This window comes from Dromaius novaehollandiae, chromosome Z (genome assembly GCF_036370855.1).
Source record: "Dromaius novaehollandiae isolate bDroNov1 chromosome Z, bDroNov1.hap1, whole genome shotgun sequence".
Classification (NCBI taxonomy): Eukaryota; Metazoa; Chordata; class Aves; order Casuariiformes; family Dromaiidae; genus Dromaius; species Dromaius novaehollandiae.
The window spans coordinates 36579070-36601093 of record NC_088132.1 but is presented as its reverse complement, the minus strand read 5'-3'; the positions used below and the strand labels follow the sequence as shown (position 1 = coordinate 36601093).

The following is a 22024-nucleotide window of genomic DNA, read 5'->3' as shown; positions in this document are numbered from 1 at the left end:
ACGCTTTTTGAGATGAAATCATTAAAACGACAGGCCAGCTCCAGACCCAGTACTCACTAAGGATTTGGAGGCTGAACTTAACTGGGCAACTTCTTCTCTGCAGCTCCCCTAAGGATCCTCATTGGAAACTTTGTTGTGGGCTGAATACTTTAAGTCTGCGGTCTGCTTGTTCTCTTCCTTGTCTTCTCCCACCGTTATGCTTCCCAGTATCTCTCTCGCATATAACTGGATTTGGGTAGCCTGCTTAGACTTAGGTGCTAAGCCATATATCCTGCGGAACTGGTTTTAATGGTATATAATGCTGAATTCTTTTGACATTGTGAGGCTGTTAGCTATCAGTTACATTAATTGTACTCTTTGCTTTCCTTTACTTTCATGTGTTCCCCTCTCCTATGACTTGTCTTTCTCCTTAACCTTATTTTTTAGACTTGTTTGTCTGTTCATGGGGAACATGCAAACTACGAATGTCTTATGTTGAGAATTCTGTGCTTAGAAACCTGTTATTTGTGTGGGTTCAGTGTTAGTTCCTGCCAGCTCATAACTGTACTATGCGTTTGATTGGTGCCTGAAGTTTCTCAAAGATCTTCATTTCTCTGTATCCATCACTCACTGTGGTTTTTCTATCTCAAAACTGCTTAAAGAGGTGCAAAAGAGTATCTTGGGGCAGGGGTGAATCAAGGAATAGGAGCTGATAGAAAATACAAGATGGTGGGTAAGCTAAATGGGGAAGAACATAAAGAGGGTTTAGGCTTCAGGGACCTCTAATTGGAGTGGAGGGATGGAAAGGGAAATGAATGAATGAAGGAAGAAGGTTGAGAGAGGGAGGAAAATATTACAGGCTAGTGTGGTTGTGTGTTAGTTACTTGAGAGAGCAAAGGAATCTGTAAGCCCTTCCACCTGAAGGGTAGGGAAAGGTCTTCTCTTCCCCAGCTACTGGGGAAAAAACAAATGTATTGGACAGCACATGAAGTTGTGTGTTAGGGTTAAAGGATAAAATGTAAGACAGTAGGGAGACAACATACCTTTCTGGCTGGACACTGTTCTGAATGTCCCCAGCTTACTGGGCGACGCTGCCCGGTGCTGCGTACCCAGAGCTGCCAAGTCCCAGAGAACAGAAGTAGGCCCCGCAGTTGCTGGGATTCCCCTCTCGGCCTTCCACATCCTCGCTGGGCTGCACTTTCCTACAAAGGCTTACAAATGAGAGAGGAAAATATGAAACTATTATTTTTTTTTAATTTGAACTCCTAAGTCAGTTCCATGATTTTTTTTAATCGTTGTATTTTAGAAACTGACTCCAAATTTTGCGCATTTGGGGTGGGTAGTGCTGTATCTATTTAATACTCACTTCACTTTTCTTCTGTTAAAGGCAAAAGAGAAAGGGAACTGCAGAGTCTAGCTACATTTCTACTTGTTCCTATTTTTCCAGCTGTCAGTTTTGGGGCGGGGGGGATTTTGGGGTGGAGGCTGGCCAGACCTTGAACCTCTAATTTCTCTAGGAAGCTTTGAAAAAGTTTCCGTGTGGAATTTTTGAAAAGTGGCTCCATGGAGTCTTTTCGGTCATTCCACGTAGACACAGTATTTATTTTAAGAAGCGAGCACCTATCAACAGCTTTTAATCATGGCATTAGCTGAAACTAAGCAACAGATCATGGAGCGTTGATAAAATAAAATGTTCCTAGGAGTTTTTGGTCAGTGATGACTTCAGTAGCACAATGGAAAATTCTTTCTTGCTTTGCAGTGCATAATTGGAAGAAAAATGGCTTTAGAAATGCTTTTATGGGGGAATGTAAACTCATGTAATTTGATTAAAAAGACAATCTTATCATTACAAATTCTTCTGCTTAGTAAAGTTTAATGGAAGACCAAGTGCAGTTCCTTACTAGGGGGGTGTAATAAGACAGATGTACAAATCCTGAAACAACAATCCATTCCCCACAAGGCAATTACTGACCCTTCCTTCAATCCATCCTGTTTGAAGAGAAGCTTTTAAATGGACTTTAAGAGGTTCTTGCAACCTAAAATCTATCTGTCATAGAGCTTACATGAAAGGTACTGCACATAAGCTGTACCTACTTGCTTCATGGGGCTTGGCTCAAACATTTAATCTTGAATCACTTATGCAAAGTATACTTGTCAGAGGGATTAGAATTTGCTTCTATGTGGTTTTGATGCTTTCATTTGTTTTTGAGGATTTTTGTAATGCATACTATTAATGACATCCTACTGTTTGCCTTTTTCAGTGTGGTAACAACAGTATGAACTTTTTTTTCAGGTTAAACTTAAGCTGCATATATGTTTAGAACAACAACAGCCAAAAAAAAAACCTTTGGTCATGAGGATTTTTTTGTCAGAGAGAGGAAAAAAACTAATTTTTTTTTTTAAGTGGTGTTTTTTTATATATATATACACACACGGGTATTTTTACTCAGAACATTATCTAAGCCTTTTCCTCTTTAAATTGTTAAAGGAATAAGCTGGCAGTCCTCAGTGGCCACTGACGTAATGGATATTGTGGGAAATGTTTATTGAGCCTCTCTATTTTTCCTACATATAATTATTTTATATAGGATTTTTATTTCATTAGAATTCCCTTAAGAATTGTTACCTCAGGATGGGGTCTAAATCACTGCTGTCCAGTTTACAAAATTTGGGAGGAGGCAGGATTTCTTGTTTGCGGCCTCTGCACTGAAGAACAAAAATCTCCAGGTGTTAATGAAAAAAAGTCTTCATTTTTTTCTCTCCCTTTTTTTTTCCACCCACACCTTTATATGTTCATTTTTTAAAATAAGCATATAGCCTTACTTTTTTTAGAAGCAGTGGATTTCTCTAAGATGTTAAGATACTGCCACCATAATGTGGCCTGCAAAACAAAACCTGAATTTTTCATTTGTTTTAATTTCTTATGCTGTTGCTAGGTTAGTAAGGTATTTGGATTTCATAGGAATCGTCTGTATGGAAGACTTGAACAAACTTAACTCGTTCAGTGTGATATTCTTAGCCCTTCATGTTAAATCAATTTCAGTGCAATTTTATTCATGTTTAAAATGAATTTCAGCTGGTTTCATTGTGGCATTTCTGGGGATTAATATAGCTGACCCAGAAGCACTGCTGCTTTAAGGTAGGCAAGGTCCTGATTAAAGGTTAGGTCAAAGTCAGGACTCCTGGACTGGTTTCCAGCTGTGCTGCTGAGGCTATTCGTGATGTTTCGTGAGGTGCTGGGGCCTGGAGGTGTGGTGTCCAGCAGCATCTGGTGAAGTTGCAAGGCCTTAGAAGGCTGCAGCTTCCTGGGTAGTAGAGCGTCTTGTGGTTCTCTGCTGCCAGAAGAGGGAGGCTTTGGTCCTCTCTTGCCTTTTGTCATAGCTTGCATCCTTCCATGCCCTGTCTCTGAAAATATCACATTAGCGTTCAAATTGCTACAGTTCACTAATGCAACAAAATACCCAGGTATTAGATTTTCCTTAAAATGGGATTGGATTTTGTGATGTGTAATTACTTCTCTAGTGTTGCTCATCTAAATACCACCAGAATATATTAGTAACAGTAACTAAGCGTGTGCAGTAAGATTTTTAGAAAGAGGCTTGGAGTTTGAAATATTGTCACAGTGCTAAAAATGAAGGGAAGACACAGAGGAACTGAGACATACTGTGCTTGAAGCCACTCAGATCTTTTTTCTTCTCCCCCCAGGTTTGTATTTGATTCACCAGTCCTGTTGAGGAATATAGATCACTGTGCTGTGTGAGCTTCATGCTTTAATTAAAAATCTTCTGTCTTGTTTCTCAAGATAGACTTTTTTTTTCCTTGCAGGTTTTTGTAGCTGAAGGAAAATGATGGAAGAGAGTGGAATAGAGACAACTCCACCTGGCACGCCCCCACCAAGCACAAGAGGGGCGGCTGCTGCTGCCTCTGTTACACCCGTCTCGCTAGGTACAGAAACTTCCACATCAACTTGATTGCATTTGTTCACGTGTATTGAAGCACAGCAATTCATCCAAAAACTGTTGTAATCAGTATAATTGCATTGCTGTTCTCCAGACTAATTTGAAAATTTTAAATTGTTTCTTAATTGTGGAAGTGTGCTTTTTTATCTAACTACCTGAATACTTTAAAACATTCATTTCTTAAAACTTTTTAATGAAGCTATGTGGGTGCATTTGTGCTTTTTTTAAGGATGGGGGACCAAAGAATTAATCCCTCTCATTACAGTGCACGCTTAGATGGTGAGCATAGATGAAGAATAAAAAGAAAACAAATTACACTGTTGTAGGGAATAGCAGTAAACCTGGGTAATCGCTTTTTTCAAATATTGTGGGTGGAGATCAAAGCTATGCAGCTACTTGGCCTGATTTTTCAAGAATATAGACAGCTGACTTTGAATACCAAATGTTTCATTTTCTGACACATCTGGTATTATGTTACCTCCGGTTACACTAGTATGACTCTACAGATTGTTTGATTCTGTAGTTGATGTTCAGACTGTGACCTGTGAGATGTTTGAGCCTATCAAACATTACTATGATGAAAAATAGTTGTTTTTGTTTTTCTGGCTTAATTTTCTGGTTAAATTTTGTTTAGTGAGCAAAATTGCCTCATCCAAGGATCAGCTGAGGCTAGACTGAAACAGAGAAAGGAATGAGAATACGAAGCTGGGTGCCAGGAGATGAGAAGTGCTCAGCCTATCTCAGACAACCACATCCTTGAAGTAACTCCCCCTCTTTCCCCCAACCCTGTAGATAACATAGGAGTATATATTATATTTTTCCAAATATATAGAAAAGGAAGTTTGTTAATTTTTAGGAAAGTATGTAGTTCTGATTGTTAATTTGGAGGAGGTAAGCTGGTGTCCTTCTCTGAATAATTATTCATGATGTCAGCAGTGTGCATGGTACACACACATCCTGCCCAAATGCATTCTCCTTTCACACAGCAGCCCAGGTGATTTGCCCAGGATATAGGAGGTGTATTTTTTGGCTTTTTATAGCTCCCTTCTTTGAGCTAGCCTGTGATCAAACTACTGGACACCAAAAAGTAGATTTTTCTCCCACATTCTCCCTACTTCCTCCCACTTTCCTAGATCTCTGACCCTGGCTATTCTAGTGGGCATTTTTCTTTGGTTAAAGCAAACCGATACACCATTTAAAAGAAGAGGGGGGGGGGAAAGGTGTTTCTAATGAAATGTGTATTTTATTCATAGATTACAAAAGAGAATTATCCATGATTTAGATAAGTGACAGATATCTAAATGCCATGCTATGCTCCTTGCTGTACCCTGTATTTCTTTTAGGAGTCCTTGAAGATTCACCTGAATCTGGTGAGCAGGATTTTTGCTTGTCTCTTGGATTCTGCAGCAAGTTCCTCTGCCTTGGCTTTAGCAGATGTGTTGGAGAAATAGTTGAATAACCTTGGCATATATTTTGTGCGTGTGTGTGTGAAAACAAAACTTCAAAACTCTTGACCTTTAGTTGTCATCAGATGGTCAAAGATACCAACTAAGCGATCCCTTGCCAATTTGACAGGACCTGTTTTGATTTGGCCAGGTCTTTGGTCAATGATAGTTTAATGAAATCTCAAATTGTAACAGTCCTCCATCATTCAGTCTCATTAAAGTACTAGACTTTCTTCCCACCTCTTCACTGCTTTTGAGCTCACTTTATGGAGAGAAAAATGAAATGGTGTCTGAAAAAGTGTGGAGACTGCAGTTCAGTACAGAAGTAGAGGTCATGATACTAGGCACAATCATGAGCTCCTTAATGACACTGCCTTTTCCCAATTAAATCTTCAGCTGTCTCAGATATGTGCATTTTCAACTATTTTTCAACTGTAAGATCTTCACTGAAGTCACCTTTTACTGTTTTTATAGTTCTTCTGTATATTAATATTTTTATGGCATTCATATGAAGAGTAATTATTCTGCAGTATTGAAATAAAAGTCACTGAAGTGAAACACGGCAACAGTTAACATTATGACAATACTGTCTAGAAGTCCAAGACAGAACATACAGCAGTATACATCATACTTATAAGCTTAAATGAAATTCAGGTAGCTTCTGTTTAGATGAGATTTCTTTGACTATTCCATCTCAGCACTAATCGAAAAGTAAGTCATAATATTCTTATTATGGATGGTACTTCCTCCATCATCATAATTCCTATTTATTCAGCAGTGACTCAGAGAGAGTGGTACTAACCAGAAAGTTCTAGGCAGACTTTAGCTACTATGAATTCAGTAGTCAAACGTTGACTCATCTTGTTCTTTTTTAGCTTATGACAAATAGGGTCATGCAAGAAAGGGACATGGCTTACATGATATTATCACCAAAAATTGAGTGGAATCAGTGCTGTATGCGACTTTAAGCAGAATTGAAATTCATTTTAAGGGGGGCAGGGGAAGCAGGCTAGAGCAAAACTGACATTTTTACTCAGATATTTTAGATTTCTGAGATTAAGTCTTAGCCTTTCTAAAATGCCTTTTTTTTTTTTTTTGCCAGCTTTGTCTAGTCCCCTTGCTACACCAAGCATGTCGTCGTCTTCTGCATACTCTCCACCCTTACCAGCTGCAGTGTCTCCAATTCCTCCTATGATGACTTCCGCTCCTCTTCCATTTGTGCCTTCGGCAACCATTTCTACTATTGCACCACTTCTGACTCCTGCCCCAACTCCTGCTGCCCCTTCAGCTTTTAGTACCTCTGTGTCCCGGTTCTCTGCACCACCTCCGTTAAGCTCTACTCCTGGTCCTGGTCTCCCTGCACCACCTACTGGTCCCCCCATTTCAGGATTTTCCCTGAGTTCAACCTATGACATTACCAGAGGTCATGCTGGTCGAGCACCACAGAGCCCACTGATGCCATCGTTTTCTGCACCTCCGGTCACAGGTAACCTTTTGTTCATGCTCTCTGTGTTTGTGAGAGAGGATGAGGGATCTCTTGGGTGGCTGATTCTGCCTTTGTGCTAGACTCCTGCAAATTCAACTGCTGTATTGTTCCAGGTACATCTGGTTAATGTAACTGCACACAGAAGTGAGAGTAGCCTTTAAAATACAGTCATGATCTAGGATAGAGATTCTCCTTTAAGAGAGTTCTCCCACGGTCTGGGCTTACAGAAATATCTTGGTTTGTGAGCTGTATTTTTGATTAACTTACCCAGGAGAGCCCAACTGTACTTATGTATACATCTTTTGTTTAGAACAGAGAGTAAAGTTCAGCCATTATATTTCTGTAGTATGATATGATGCCTTAGGCCATAATCTCATCATTTTCAGTTTTTTGTTTATCTACAGCAGACCGCCTGTCACATGACACCAGTTTCTATTTCCTTTTTTCCAGCCACTAAATTGCCTTAGGACTGCTAAAAATACATGCCTTCCATGCAAGCCATTGCTGTAGTTGCTGAATTGATGTCACTTTCTGCTAATGGGATGGAAACTTGTCTGTGCAGTAGTGATTGGGCTAGGCTTTTACTGTTACTAGTGATACCTCTTTGAAGTGGTCTGTATTAGGAAGGTGTTTGAAAAGGTCTATCAGTTGTGCAGTGTAAAATAAAAAATAACTCCCAATTAAGGCTAGTGTTGGAAAAACTATTAAAATAGGTCTGAGTAATGGGGTAAAGGCTCATGCTTAAATTTTCTAGTATTTGAGTTTCTTTTGTTTCCCTTTAAAATGAGTAAATCTTTTCATTTGTTTGCTCCCTTTTCTGTTCCTGCTAATTTTCAGCACTCAGGCTTAGAACATTTCCTGCTTCTCTCTTTTTATTGTATATAAGAACATTCCTATTTCTTTGTTTAGAGAGCAACCCATTCCTCTGTGGAGGAATTATTATTCTTAAAATGTGAATACAGTAAAAAGCACCACTCTTAAACTAACCTGCTAAGAAAATAATGTTTTATTTTATACATAATGTGCAGGCAGGGCAGTCTCAGTTCTGTTAGTAGATATTGTCTAGTTTGTTTACAGTAGTTAAATCTGCTAACCTTTAACATGCAGAATTGTTCTGGGTCCTTCAAGAAACGAAAATGAATCAGCCCAGTATTCTTCTATTCTTCCTGCTCGTTTTCCTCTTAAACAATTGCACATTGCTTCGTTATAGAAATTAAATTCAGTAAAATAAATGAACACTTGTGCTTTATTTCTCTTACTAGGTGTTCTGGCAGATCCTGTTACTCAGCAAGCAACTTTCTCATCACCTTTGGCTCCTGGAACTGCGAGTGGTTCTGCAATCACTTTTCCTGAGGAGCATGAAGACCCCAGAATATCTACAGCCCAGAGTGGAGCTCCTGGTGGAGGACTGTGGGGATTTATAAAGGTATTTTAAAATCTGTTACTGTTCACAAGCAAACACCACTTTTTACAGACTGTAATAGGACATAGTTGGGGTTTTTTTGTGTGTGTGTCTATCAGTCCTATTTTTTCTTATGCCTCATGTGCAAGGCGGCTGTTTTTTAATAGTAGTGTTCGCTGAGGCTGTGCTTTTGCCCTTCCTCTGTATGGAAGAAGGACTGCATAAATATAGATGTTCTAGGTTCATTTTAGTGCTTGTGACAAGAAGATAGGCATACTTAACAGGTTCTATCACTGGTTCTTAAATCAGATGAAGCTTTAGAAACTCTTTAAGGTTCTAGAAGACTCTAAGAACTAATTCTTATCTTTTAGTGAATCCAGTCACTGTGAAGTAAGCTGATTTACCTGGTCAGATTTCTTTAGATATTTATTTATCACTTCCTAGTGAACTTAAGTTGATTTCTGTGGGATACAAGTCCTTCCTATTCTGTTGCAGATCAATCTCCTCAGTGGGAGACAAATAAATATCTCTTCTGCCAAAAGGAAGTTTACGTGGAAAGTGTCTAAGATATGTTCTAAGATTGTTCTCCTCTACTAGAAGGCATGAATTATAGAGTACAAAGCAGATACTCCTTACAGTGCAGTTTAATCATCCTGAGGAAACAAACAGCAAAATTTACTAGTAGAATTCCATCGGCCTTACCTATTTGGAGCTGTGACAAATGACACCTACGAGTAGTATCATGAAAGCTGTGGCAAAAAGATCTAAGGGCTATGCATGAACACTGAATTGTGTTCGAAAGCAACAGCATTTTGTGTACTAACTCATACTAAATGTGAAGGGAGAATAAAGATTGATGTCCCAACAGGAATGCAAAGTCTTTGAGGGACTTTCAAGACCTTTAGAATGTGCAAAGCTGAGAGAAAGAGCTGCTTTTGATGTGGTAGACTGTTAGCCCTGGCTTCAGCAGTACATCTCTTGACAATGATACAGTCTTAAAGAGCTAAATAAATCTTTCATCAGTACAATGAGAGCACAGTTGTCACACTGCACTTTTCAGGGAGAGATGTCTTCTCATGATAATGAAAATATATGTTATTTCTTCCTCTAATAATGTTCTCTTGAAATTTGTGGTTGATGCTAATAGAAGAGAGAATATTTCTCTCAATCATCATCTTGCCCTTGATGTTTGCAGTGAATGGTGACATTCCACAAGGGAACATTGTTCTTGTGACATGATTCTGTTGCCCTGTTGAAAGTACTAGCGCTCACAATTACAAATTAGTTGACAAGCCAATCCTATCCACGTTACTGTTGCCCAGACACCAGTAAGATTCAAAAGGTATCTTGTCTTTATTCTTTGAGAAAATGCATATCTTGAACATCAGTACTAAAAACTAAATTTGGGTTTAAGTATTAAGCATTCCACTTTGGAGTGTTCATTGACCTCTTTTTTGAAAATTCCGGGGTGGGAGAATGAGGAATTGTTAATTACACTGAAGGCATCAGGTTCTTGATGTGTGTAATCAGCACATATCAGATGCTGCATCTTCCAAAGATCGGCCAGAATCTAGGAGACCAACTAGTACTCAGTGCAGAAATTCATCCTGGATTCCTCATTGAGTAACTTGCATATTAAAGTTTTTAGCACAGTTAGCCTTGTTTCTACTCCTGAAATAATCTGAACACCCTTTCTTCCCCCCTCCCCCCCCCATTCTTAAGAAATTATAAATCTTTATTCCAGATTTCCTTCAATCTAGGTAATATCCAAGACTCTGAAAGCCTAAAATTGACAAGTGAGTGGACTAGAATTGAATGAGGCAGTCTCAGTACCTTGGATTTGTCAAGGATGGCTAAGCAGTCTCACAGCAGTTCCAAAATTGCTTAGGCATAATAACATCAAAGAGAAGCTTGGATAGTGATGCTATACTTGACCATTGGAGGAAAGGAGGTAGTCAGGACCCAAGTTCCAAAAGATTTGTGCTTGCAGTCTGCCAACATGGAAGCGTTCTCCGTTTGAATTTGAAGTTTGGATTTATATCAGCTCGCAATGCTGCAATAACTTTATTTTTTGCATTGGTATCAAATAGATTATTTCTGCCTCCTTGTGGTAGGCTAATGAATATGAAGGCATCTTCCACAGGGAGAAGAAGCATTTTCCAGCTGCTCAGGAACCTGATTATCTGGGAGATGTGTCACAACATACTTTTGATTAGTTAGGCAGCCAGGCTGGAAGCGATAACTGGAGTAGTGCTTGCCTTTGCGTTGTTGGATAGCTGCTAGAGCTGGAGCTTCCTAATTTCACTGATGCTGTGGATCTCGCTGAGGCTGAGGGCACTGCATGCCCTTGGTTTCTGTTCAAATAACAGGCAGACTTCAAATTGTGAGAGAACTGAAGGAGGGATGTAACTACCCTGTGCTCAATGGCCTCCTGTGTGTGAGAATGATATGGGACACCACAAGAATATGTGTATTATGCAGTGAATGCTGCCCTTCAGAAAAGTCTTGGGGGTTGTGTGCGTGAGGAGTGAGTGCCTGCAGGGGGGGTCTGGCTTGAAAAAGCATAATTATGGTAAGATTAGTAATTGTTTAGTTTTCTTTACCAAATTGTGCCCTCAAGCTTAGTGCTCTGCACAATGGTGAGAAGAATACCTGGATCCAGTAGCAAAATATTTCAATGTGAGGCATGAGATATGATAATCCTTATTACTAGCTATAAAATATCTCGCTAGTTTTATGAATGTGCGTTTTTTTTTTGTTTGCTAAACTTGCAACAAAGAAATAGAAAACATTCATACTTATGGGGTGGGGGGAAGCTTTGCTGAGCGGCAGTTTTAATTATCTCAAAATAGCTTCTCTAATTCTGCTGTTCCCTGAAATATTGTGTAGGTATACTAAGTAAGCACTTTGCAGAAAAATGTATGTGTACAGTGCTCTCCTGTGTAATGTTTGCCCTTTAGTTAAGCAAATATAAGCATATGTAGTTTTAATATGAGATTTAAAGCAATCTATTTACTGAAGAAATTATATAAAAAATTTTTCTCTAAAACAGGTTCCAGTGCCTTATGTCTTAGTGATTCAGTGTTGGTGTCTTTCTTCTTTCACCCTGTGATCTTATCTGAGTTTACATAAACTGTTGTGAAGAGATACAGACATTCATTAGGATTATTTGCAAGACACAGGACAGTGTTTGTATTCGTATTTAATGAACTTTTAAGTCTGTCAGCAGCTCCACCTACGATTTGGCTGAAGAGTATAGGACATGTTTCCAGTATTGTTTAGAACCTATTTATAAATTGAGAACTTTCAGCTCTGTTACTCCAGAAATATTTGTTAGTAATGGGCCATTCAAAAATAGATCCTATTGTCTTCAAAAAGGTTTAAAAAAGAGACTCTTCAACCTAAGTTAGCAGTGACTAGATCCAGCCTCTTAACCTGATGATACCTATAGTTAGTGTTGGGAATATTGGGAACCTACAACTTTATGCTTGAGGCTTCTGGTACCAGAATATGACTAGATCAAGTGTGCTGACTGTTATCATTGACAGGGATGTTTTGTTTATGAAGTAATGTGTTAATGCAGAAGATAATAAAGATGACGTTTGAACTATGTGTTCTAACTGAAGAGTCATATAGAGTGATAGTCACCTCCTGGACACTTGTGCTGAGGAGCGCCATACAATAGGTGCTACAGAGTGTGCATGTGGTGAGGAAAACCCAAAGCAGCTTGATATTTGAAGGGTGGGGGTGGGCTTTTTTTGGTGCTAATATTTTTAGGATTCTGTGGAAAAGGCAGATTAAATATGCAAATCTGTTTGTTAAATTTAGGGTGTAGCTGGGAATCCCATGGTGAAGTCTGTTCTTGATAAAACCAAACATTCAGTAGAGACCATGATCACAACGCTGGATCCTGGCATGGTTCCATATATCAGTAAGTATTTGTGACAAACCATTGAGTAACAAATGTAAATCATAAATAGGTCAAAGTAATAGTAAATGATAAATAGGTCACAGTACTTGTACACTTGCATATGTGGTGTGTCGATTTGAAGTCACAATATTGTATTGATTTCTCAAGTGTATTTTCCAACTCATCACTCTAGTAAAGGCTTACTGCTCTTCCACTTTCTCTTAAAGTTCATTTGGTTTCTGTGTTCACTGCAATTTAGACAGTTGCACAGTTTTACCCCTTTAGTACAATTTGTGAAAAATGAGGAAATTCTAAAGAAAAACAGTGAAGAGATCTTGCCTCTAAGTTCCATACTCTTACCTTTCTCCCACAGTTGCTCCATCTGAGCCTGTTGTCATCTTACGATGTAGAGTTTAAAATACATCATCTCAATCAATCTTATCAGATGGCCTGCTTGAATACTACTGTGTGGGTCACCACATTAAGATTAAAAGAATCCAAAAGGCAGTAGACAAGCTCAGAGAGGCATAGGGCAGAGGTATTTACCTTGCTTTTGAGGCTTCCAACTGTCTTGCAGCTGCTCCACTTTTCTAGTCCGATAGTATTTATAATATTTTTAGGAAATTTGGCAAGTCTGAAATAGTACCTGATTTTATATATATAGAATAGTTGTAAATTTTAAAACAGTGTGATGAAGTCTGAAGCATTGCCGAGCATTGAGCTGGGAGGGAAAAGCACTGCATTTCCATTACAGCTTGAAAATTTCTGGGAAGGAGAAGCTGTAGTATTCAGTACTTTGTGTGTGTGTGTGTGTGTGTGATTAGAATATATTCTATGTCACTTTAGAAGTGATCTGAGATTGCTGCTTCATTAATACATGGAAGTAAAGGCGTACTTTGACCAGAGTGGCTCCCTACCCTGTAAGTACTAGTGTAAGCAGTCCTCCCTCTTAGTTGTGCCAGTACAGCCTTTTGTCTGGATGCAAGTGAAGCAGATCAGGAAACTGATTTGGCTGAGAAGTAACTATAACTTTTTTTATTGTTTTTTGTTTTTCTGGGCAGTTTTTCAGCTGGACCTATTTTGTGATCCAGCCAACTATGTGGCTGCACTATCATACTAATGCAGCAGACAATATGTGAAATAAAAGGGGCAGGTGACCTAATTACTGAATAGTAGTTAATGGTCTTAAATTTAAGTGAAAACATCCCAGCAGCTTGCTAATGGAGAGATAGTGGGATATGAAGTCACTGAGAAGGCCAGCCAACAATTGAGAAAGTATTTGCTGACAGGAGGAGCTGGGGACAATGCAAAGCTACAGTAAATGTTGATTATGCACAGCTCAGGGAACTGTAGTTAACATTTGCCTTAACAGTTGCTTTTTGAAGTAGGATTTTTCACAATCGGATGAGAGATCTTTGGGTAGTTTGACACAGTATTCATCAGACAGGATAGCATTACCTAAAGTAGGAAGTCTTTAATAAAATGCTTTGCTTGTAAGATTCGGTTCAAGTAAGTGAATTCTGTGGTTTTCTCAAAGTTTCTCAAGTCATGTTGAAAATGAAAGCTGCTGTATACATCTTGACTGTTAATATACTGCATTTAGTTTTTAATTGCAGGCTGTGGGAGTAGGGCAGAGATTCAAAAACTTAGTGTTCACTTCCTCCCAGAAAACATTTCTGGGATCAGCAAAGGTCATGTCCTCTATAGCAAATGACTTGGCTTCTTTCCCTTCTCTCACCGCTGCTGCGTTTCTGAACAAATCTCAGATTCCTAACACCAAAGCCTGGAAGCACTAAAGCTTCTGGATGAGGTGGTTGAAAGAAAGTTTTAATGTGAGCAAATATTTTTTCTGAAATCTCTTTTCTGAAAACAGCTGAACTTTTCTCTATGTCACGTTGCGAGGATTTCAGTTTGAGGCAGGCACCTGGACTGGAAGACTTTGGTTTGCACAGAAGAAGTTTAGTTACAGCATAAGCATAAAAACTAATGCCTTTGTAATGAAAGGGGACAGTGAATCTTGAATTATATGTGGAGCTGTCATTTCAACTTACAATATCTAAGGTGTAATGAAATCCCATGCTCAGGAAACAGCTTAACTTGATGTGACAACTGAATTTATAAGTATCTAATTCATATATTTTAGGTTTTAGTATTTCTGTATTACCATAGTGCCTGACAGATCCAGTCGGAAATTTTTTTGTGCATGTAATACCTTCCTTCCTCATCTGTAGTATCTGTGATGAAAGAAGGCATGCTTTTGATATGTGGCGATCCTGAGTTCAGAAGAATGTAGATTATGTTCTGCTAGTGCAGAACAGAAAGTAGGGATGGAGTTACCATTCTTATGTATGTTACGAGTTAGTTTTTAGTTGCCTTAAAAATTCTTAGCGGTTTCTGTCCTAGGGCACTCAAACAAGATTAACTTAAGAAAAAAAGTTGGTCAATGTTAAGCATTTATTTACTTACATTAACTGTCTTGGTTTTATCGTGAAGGAATTGGTGAAAAGAGATAGTTGCAATAATTTCTGTATTGCTTTTTTGTTCTATTGCTTCAGTATTTAAAGTAATCGTCCAATGTTCAACGATGTGTATGTGCAACTCCATTCAGCAAAGCAATTGATACGTAAAAACCTAAAACCCCCTGCATAATGTCTTATTACTGTTCTGTCATGCCTCTGGTAATTCTTAGTAAAAAGAAAATCTTTCCTGAAATCGAGGTGTGCTGAATAATATGAGCTAAAGAGTAAATTGTTCTTTTCTTTAGAATGTAAGATTCAGGCTTATTACTACCAACATGGGAATTTTTCTTAGATTGGGATAAATACTGTAGATTTCATCAGCAGGTGTAATTAGATGGAGTGTTAGTGTATAGAAGCAAAACCACTGGTCTCTTTTGTCCTTTTTTTTCTTTAAGATGTAGCTTAACTTGTTTTTATATGTTTAGAGGGCCTGAGAAATAACAGGTTAAAAGACTGATTCTTTAGTGGTCTGCTACTTCTGTCAAAATGTTGATTTCACCGTTTAAACAGTATCAAATGCACTGTGAAAACATAAGAAATGCCCTATTGGGTCAGATCAGTGGTTCTTGTAGCTCAGTATTCTGTTTCCAGCAGCAGGAGATGCTATTTAGGAAATATTGGTCAATCTGGTGGCTCTTGTAGTCCGTTCTGCTTGGACTCCTCCTTCATCCACAGTCGTTGGGCAGGGGATGATAAAGGGTACATCCCTACCTATTACTCTTAGTACCTGTTTGTGAACTTGTTGCTCATGAATTTGTCTGATTCCTAATCTGCTTACGGAACTTTTTGTGGTGACATATTCTATGTTTGAAAAATGTTTAAGCTGCTCTCGAGAAATAGTTTGTCACAGCAAGGACAATCAGAGTTTAAATGCAATGTTTTCCAAGATTTTTGGATAAAATAAGTTTAGTTTGACAGTAAAAATGATCCAACTGTAATATAGACGAATGTGCATTACAGTTGAGTTTGAGTCTTTTGGAGTAGTGTTAGATTTTTCTTAATTTATGGGCTTTTACGTTTTATGGTAAAAAGCTTAATAAAAACTCTTCCTTCTTTACGGTTCAATATGTTTGGAAATACTGTCAATTTTTTGGTTTCATGTCTTAAAAAAAAAAAAAGGGGGGGGGAAGGGGGCACAAAGTTGTGGAATCTTTAGAGAGGCAGAAAAGCAATAAAATGATACAGAATTAACAGTCCAAGGACATCTAGACAGTAATATGAGCTTTTGGAATTTGACAGTTGTTTCTGGTCTTCTGTGAAATGAATCTGTGTTCTTGGTCTCTGTCATAAGGAAGAGTTTCTCTATCACCAACACTCATTACCACTCTGCAGAGTATGAAAACAGAACCTTCAGAAGTGGATGCAAAAGTTATTTCCTAAAGTCATGAATTGTCTTCTCAAATCAGTGGTCTGGCTTTTGGCTTTTTGTGTCCCCCCACACACACCCCCCACACCCCTTTTTTTCCCTCAATGTTGAGCAACCCTAAGTTCCTGTTGTCTTTCAATGTATAAATCATCTAACTAGTCACCTCACTTTTGCTTCTTAACTTTAGTTACTTCTGCTTCATGAAATAAGTTTTGTATGGTACATGAGAGAGACCAACTGAAGCATAATTTAAGGTACAGAATGTATTTGAACTAGCTTTGTAACTGAAACAAGGGAGTGTGTGTGTGTGTGTGTTTGTATAATGTAATAAAATAATATATATTTCCTCCATTCCATTTTTTATAGATAAATATACTTGTTTATCTTTTTTACAGGAACTGGGGGAGAACTAGACATAGTGGTTACTTCTAATAAAGAAGTAAAAGTTGCAGCAATTAGAGATGCCTTTCAAGAAGTCTTTGGAATGGCTGTTGTTACTGGAGAGGCTGCGCAGTCTAACATTGCACCACAGCCTGTGGGCTATGCTGCTGGATTAAAAGTAAGTAGACATATAGCACCACTAAAGGCATTGAAAAGACAATAGCTCCAATGCAAATAGTGTGGAAAAGTTCACCCAGAGGAATCATATTTTCCATAAAATCAGTTTAGAGGAATAGTAAATCTTTCCTTTTTGTGCCATCTGGATCATTGGATCTCTTTGAAGCTGCTTTTTGGAATGGTTTATTTCTTGCTGCAAACTCATTCACAGCAAATGAAGAGTGGAAATATGTCATCATTTTTGTACTGTCGTTGATTGCCACTCCATTTAGCATATTTTGTCATAATACTGTAGTTTCAAAGTATATTAGACTTCTTGTCAATCTGTTGTCAGCGCAGTGTGTTGGGATTACTAGAAACTTGAGGAGACCCTGAGGTTCAGACTGTCTCCCCACTAATTCTGTAGACCTAACATAGTTTGTTGCAAGGCTTGTCACAAGGGTCTTTTGAAACAGAGCTATATTACCAGTCTGTAAAGTGACCCTGTAATTTAATGAAGTTATGGCTGGTTTGTAATATCAGCATGTGAACGGACACGGAGAAAAGTTGATGAAAGCCCTTGTTTTATGGAATGTTTAATGAGAATTGAATACCTGTGTTTTGATAGTCACCCTGATTTCCTTTTTACCTTTAGACATGTGTGAGGGTATAGGTAAAAACTAATGTATTTTACTATAGTGCAAGATTTTCAGAATTATCAGGTTCAGAAACAGATATACAGAGGAGGGGCGGGGGGAAGCTGTTAAAATGCATGCACAGTTTTTTGTAGCTGAGATCTGGTCCTTCCCCTGAGTTTTGCTTCCTCTGGATAGGATCTTACTCCAGGAACAAGCATGTCAAACAGTGATTCAAACAGTGTCTCTTCAGTGGCAAAGCCGAAGTCTGTTATGTTTTCTGACTGCTTTTTCCTACCTTTCGTTGCCTTCTGCAGTCTCCTGTCACTGCTGGTTGTGTGGCTGCATGGGTAAAGTGGGTTATGGAACTGGTGTAATCCTGAAAAGTAGGAACTTGCTGCACAACTGCACAAACAGCTGTGCTGGCTCAGAGCAGAGGTTAGCAAAGGCTGTTTCACTAAGCCTTTAAAAAAGTTGATGTTCCTTGGGTATGCTTAAGTGCAACCGCCTCCAGGCCAATAGCCAGAAAAACCTGCAAAAGCTACTTAGTATCCTGATTCTTAAATGCAAGCAAATCACTTAAAGGTTTGCAAGGAAGTATATTCTCCTAGTAGCTGGGGCAGTGTTCGGTTAACCCCATCCACGTGATAGTGTGTTAGCCAATCGGATTTTGTATCAAGGTAAAGGAGAATAACGTATACATTTCCGGACCAGTCTGGCCATTTCTTTGTGGTAGTAGTATCGCTATTACAACTTCAGATGACAACAGGTTTGGGGTGAATGATTCTTAAACCTTATTTGGAGAGACAAAGAGATTCTCTCTAGTGTTACAAAGCTGATCCAAAGCTGTCGCATTGTAAAGGATTGAAAACAGCCAAATCGTAAACTATAAGAATGTCTGTGTGAGTAACAGAAATATATCCTGACACTTTAACTGATAGTGCAACTTGGTACAGTTACAGATTGGGAATTCTTTGCATGCAAATCTAAGTCTCTGTCATGGAAAAAATAACAAGCTAGAAATATTTAATTAGTTTTTTCCTTCCGTGTGTGTGTTTGGAATTCCAGAATGAGCTGTGTTTTCATACTTCTTTTGTTTTACTTCAAAATAAGAGTCATTTTTCCAAATCTCTGATATATATGTTCTGCTTAACATGAAAAGTACGTTCCTCTAAATTTCTGCTGCTTTAAGTATTGTACTGCGTTGGATTTCAAAGAGAACGTTGTCTAACAGCTTATGTTATCATTTAGGGAGCCCAAGAAAGAATAGACAGCTTGCGTCGGACAGGAGTAATACATGAAAAACAGCCTGCAGTATCCGTAGAAAACTTCATTGAGGAATTGCTTCCTGACAAGTGAGAACCTTGCATATTTTCCTGGGAGGGAAGGAAAAGAAGTATTCTTTATTGGCTCAGGGGGCCTACGAACAGTTGTTAGCAGTATCACTTTAGGCAGAAGAAAGGAGAGAAACAGCCTGTCTACGGTACTGCTTTGGCAGACTTGATTTTGGTGGTGGTGTTCAGCTCTTTGTCTGGAGAGTCTTGACAGTTTAGTAAACAAAATCCTGTCAGATTTATCAGGATTCACAGTATGAAAACATGATGAAGTTATACAGAACTGACAAAAGTAAGAACTTATAAAAATTGGAAATTGGCTAGTAGCTCGCTCTTTTACTCACTCTCTCTCAAATTGTATTCAATTCAGAAAGTATTTTGGGAGATGTTCTGGCATTTGTAGTAACGTGGTTTTTTCAGATAATGTATGATCCGTTTTCCTTTCACCAAGTATGTACTATTTTCATTTTTCTTGCACAGACATAATTGTTTTTTCAAATATCATATGAGAGCTTGATTTCTTAACACCTTTTTTGACAGACAATTCTTGAAGTTTTGTAATCAATTTCCAAAACATTTAGGACAACATCATGTTTTTCTTAATACCATTTTTTTTAAAACACAAACTTAAATAATATTTTTAATCTTTGCATTTTTCTTTTTTTTTTTTTTTTAACACTTACTGTGTTCTTGCTCCATTTTTGAAGGTACATTTAGTATCCTCAGTGGAAATGAATAGTGGATTTTCTGAAGTAAATGGAATTAGGAAGTGTTTTAATTTTTCTGTTTAGTATTTATTTCCATGTTCCAGTCTGATTTAGATGTTTTGTCCTATTTCCACAAAGGAGTAACTATTACAACAAGATCTGTGTTTCAAAATAATTTTCTCTTCCTTTGAATTTACTTGTTTGTAAATCTAAAAATGTTGTCTAAAGTAGTCAAAATGGAGGAGCTGACCCAGGACTTCGATCTCATTGGAAGGAATGCTAGCTCTTCTGTCCACAGATTACAGGCCCCAAGAATCTTCTAAGTTTGGTCCTAATTACAATAGAAACAAAGAGTAACTTAATGCATGATTTGATTTTTCATATGACAGAAGATATTGAAACTTTCCTTGCCTAGTGTTATGAAAAACAATTGGAGTATTTTTGACCCTTTGCTTCTGCAAAGAAATGATAGGTCATGGTGCTAGTAAGTGATTAACAGTGATTCTGAAATGGGTGTTGTAGTGTTACAGTCTTAATATTGGGGATTCAGTCTGTGTTTTATTTATATTCTTGATTGTACTTATGCATGTTCGATGGAAAGAGTTTTCAGGTAACTACCCACCAGTCCTAAGAGCTCCCTTGCCTAACACTTAATGCATCAGTCACTACTCGCAGCTGAACTTGTCAGTTGTGCTTCAGCTATCTGAAGGCTATTACTTCTCCTTCCAATTTCATATCCCAAATATATTTGCAAAGAAGGTTGCGAAGTCTTTTATGTGTATACTTCCCTTTAGAGTTTAATTCCTTTATTAATTCAAAGCAACTTTTCTGTAACCATGAACCTTTCTCAGCAGTCTTTCTTAGTTGCATGCAAGAGTAGTCCTCTGTCACAGAGCATTCCAGTGCTCTGTTCCCTGCAAAGATGCGAGTAAATACTTCTTCCTGTCTGACTTTGCTGAGCACTTACTCTAATGTGACACAGCCAATCATTTACTAAAATTGGATTCTTCCTATTTCTTTTCATAATAGCAGCAGCCAGCTTCCGGCATTTTAAAGAATAAAATACCATTCATATGGGCACACGTATATAGTATGTATAAAATAACAGCTGCGATAATATTTTCCTTTCTAAATCTTATAATGATTCCTGGTCTTGTTTTTGTGCTTGTGCTTTCCCTGGACAATATTTCTCCTGTGGCATCTCAGCTGTAAAACTCTGTTATGGGAATTGAATAAAATAAGTTAATGATGATGCATTGGCTTTGGTTTTGTTTGGATCATGTCAGTGTTTGTTGATAGGGAGGAATGATTTAATGTTTCTGCAAGCTAGACAGGGAAACATTTCAGATACTGTTTCAGTAGCCTTTACTGGAACATGCACTGTCTTTTCTGAAAGATGCATAACTGTTCTCTGAATAGACCATTTAAATGATTGTAATAAGATTAGACATAGCAATAACATCTTCTGAATATAGAACATTAATGGAAAATAGGGTTTTTTGAAAGTTAGAGGTTATCTTAACGAGAAATACTTACTCATACAAAGATTGCCTGAAGACTGTGGCATAATGTCTGAAAGAATTTATCTGTATATACCCTCACCAGCTTCCCTTGCTTCCTTGTCATCTGCATGTATTTTAAATAAATGTGTATTGCAATATTTTTCTTATATTAGTTGAAAAAGTATCAGAACACATTGAAACTTACTATTACATATGTCTGCGTGTTTGTGGAGTTCCTACTGAAGTTTTGTAAAACGGGCAAGTCAGAATTCAACTGCTAACTTGTTGTTCTTCAATCAGGTAATACTCAGTACTGCTCAGAAGTAACTTGCATGTTCTTGCAGGTGGTTTGACATAGGATGTCTGATTATTGAGGATCCAGTTCATGGAATTCATCTGGAGGCTTTTACCCAAGCAACACCAGTGCCTTTACAATATGTTCAGCAGGTGAGTTTTCTGATTTCTTACTAACATAGAATTACCAGTTGAGGCCTAAGACTTAGGTTTTAATTTCATTTATGATGCCAGTTCTTGTTGGTGATGCTGGTGCTCCACCTGAAATTTTTTAATTTATGAAATGATGATAAAAGCTACCTCACTGTAAATATGAAAGGTAGTTATTAACTGCTTTTAACTGCTCTTAACCACTTTCTCAAGAAAAACATCATTATAGAAAATTTTTTAACTTTTAAAATTAAAAATATGAAAAATAGCCTGGGAACATGTAGGTGCATGGTAGTTTGAAAATATGATTTCATAAAGGATATAAATGCTGGTCTTAAATTTGAATTACTACTGCTAAAAGCCAACTTTTATCATGCTCTAGAGTGTGTATGAGAAACAATTGCTCTCTGTTTAAAAAAAAAAAAGTGTTTGAAAGAAATTATTAAAATACAGTTTTCAGGTTATTGCTGATTCATTATATTTTCTCATCATTTTCTTTGCCTTGCTGGGAAGGATGGCAGTCTCTGAGTTGTAACAGACTTGGATGGATTAAGAAGAATGTATTGGCACTCTAGGCTGCAGCTTCAATTTTGCTATAGATGGTAAATAGAGGGGAGGGGAGAAGGAATCAAAATGCAGCCTACTTCACTTCCAGTAGCCTAACGCAGATGCTTGGGTTAGATTATACACAACAGGTTCTGTATTGAATTTTAAGTCATGTTTTTGTATTAATTAAAGATCTTTAGGCATTCATGGCAAAGTGATTTTTGCTCAAGATTCTCATTTGCAAATCGCTGCA

At 37.9% G+C, this 22024-nt stretch overlaps 1 protein-coding gene across 17 annotated transcripts in view; it reads left to right on the top strand.

Moving 5' to 3' along the window:
* PRRC1 (proline rich coiled-coil 1) overlaps positions 1-22024 on the top strand; it is a 65111-nt gene that overhangs the window by 4065 nt on the left and 39022 nt on the right. For 9 of the 17 annotated variants that reach the window (XM_064502297.1, XM_064502295.1, XM_064502310.1 and 6 more), the window contains 8 exons: positions 3805-3924; positions 5282-5308; positions 6486-6869; positions 8132-8295; positions 12100-12202; positions 16462-16625; positions 18490-18593; positions 21126-21228. In XM_064502297.1, coding sequence (XP_064358367.1) covers positions 3825-3924; positions 5282-5308; positions 6486-6869; positions 8132-8295; positions 12100-12202; positions 16462-16625; positions 18490-18593; positions 21126-21228 — 1149 coding nt within the window. In that variant the 5' untranslated portion in view covers positions 3805-3824. Of the gene's footprint in view, positions 1-2404; positions 3685-3804; positions 3925-4583; positions 4700-5191; positions 5309-6485; positions 6870-8131; positions 8296-12099; positions 12203-16461; positions 16626-18489; positions 18594-21125; positions 21229-22024 lie in introns of those variants that run through there. The other 8 variants (XM_064502304.1, XM_064502303.1, XM_064502302.1 and 5 more) reach the window with 4 other exon arrangements.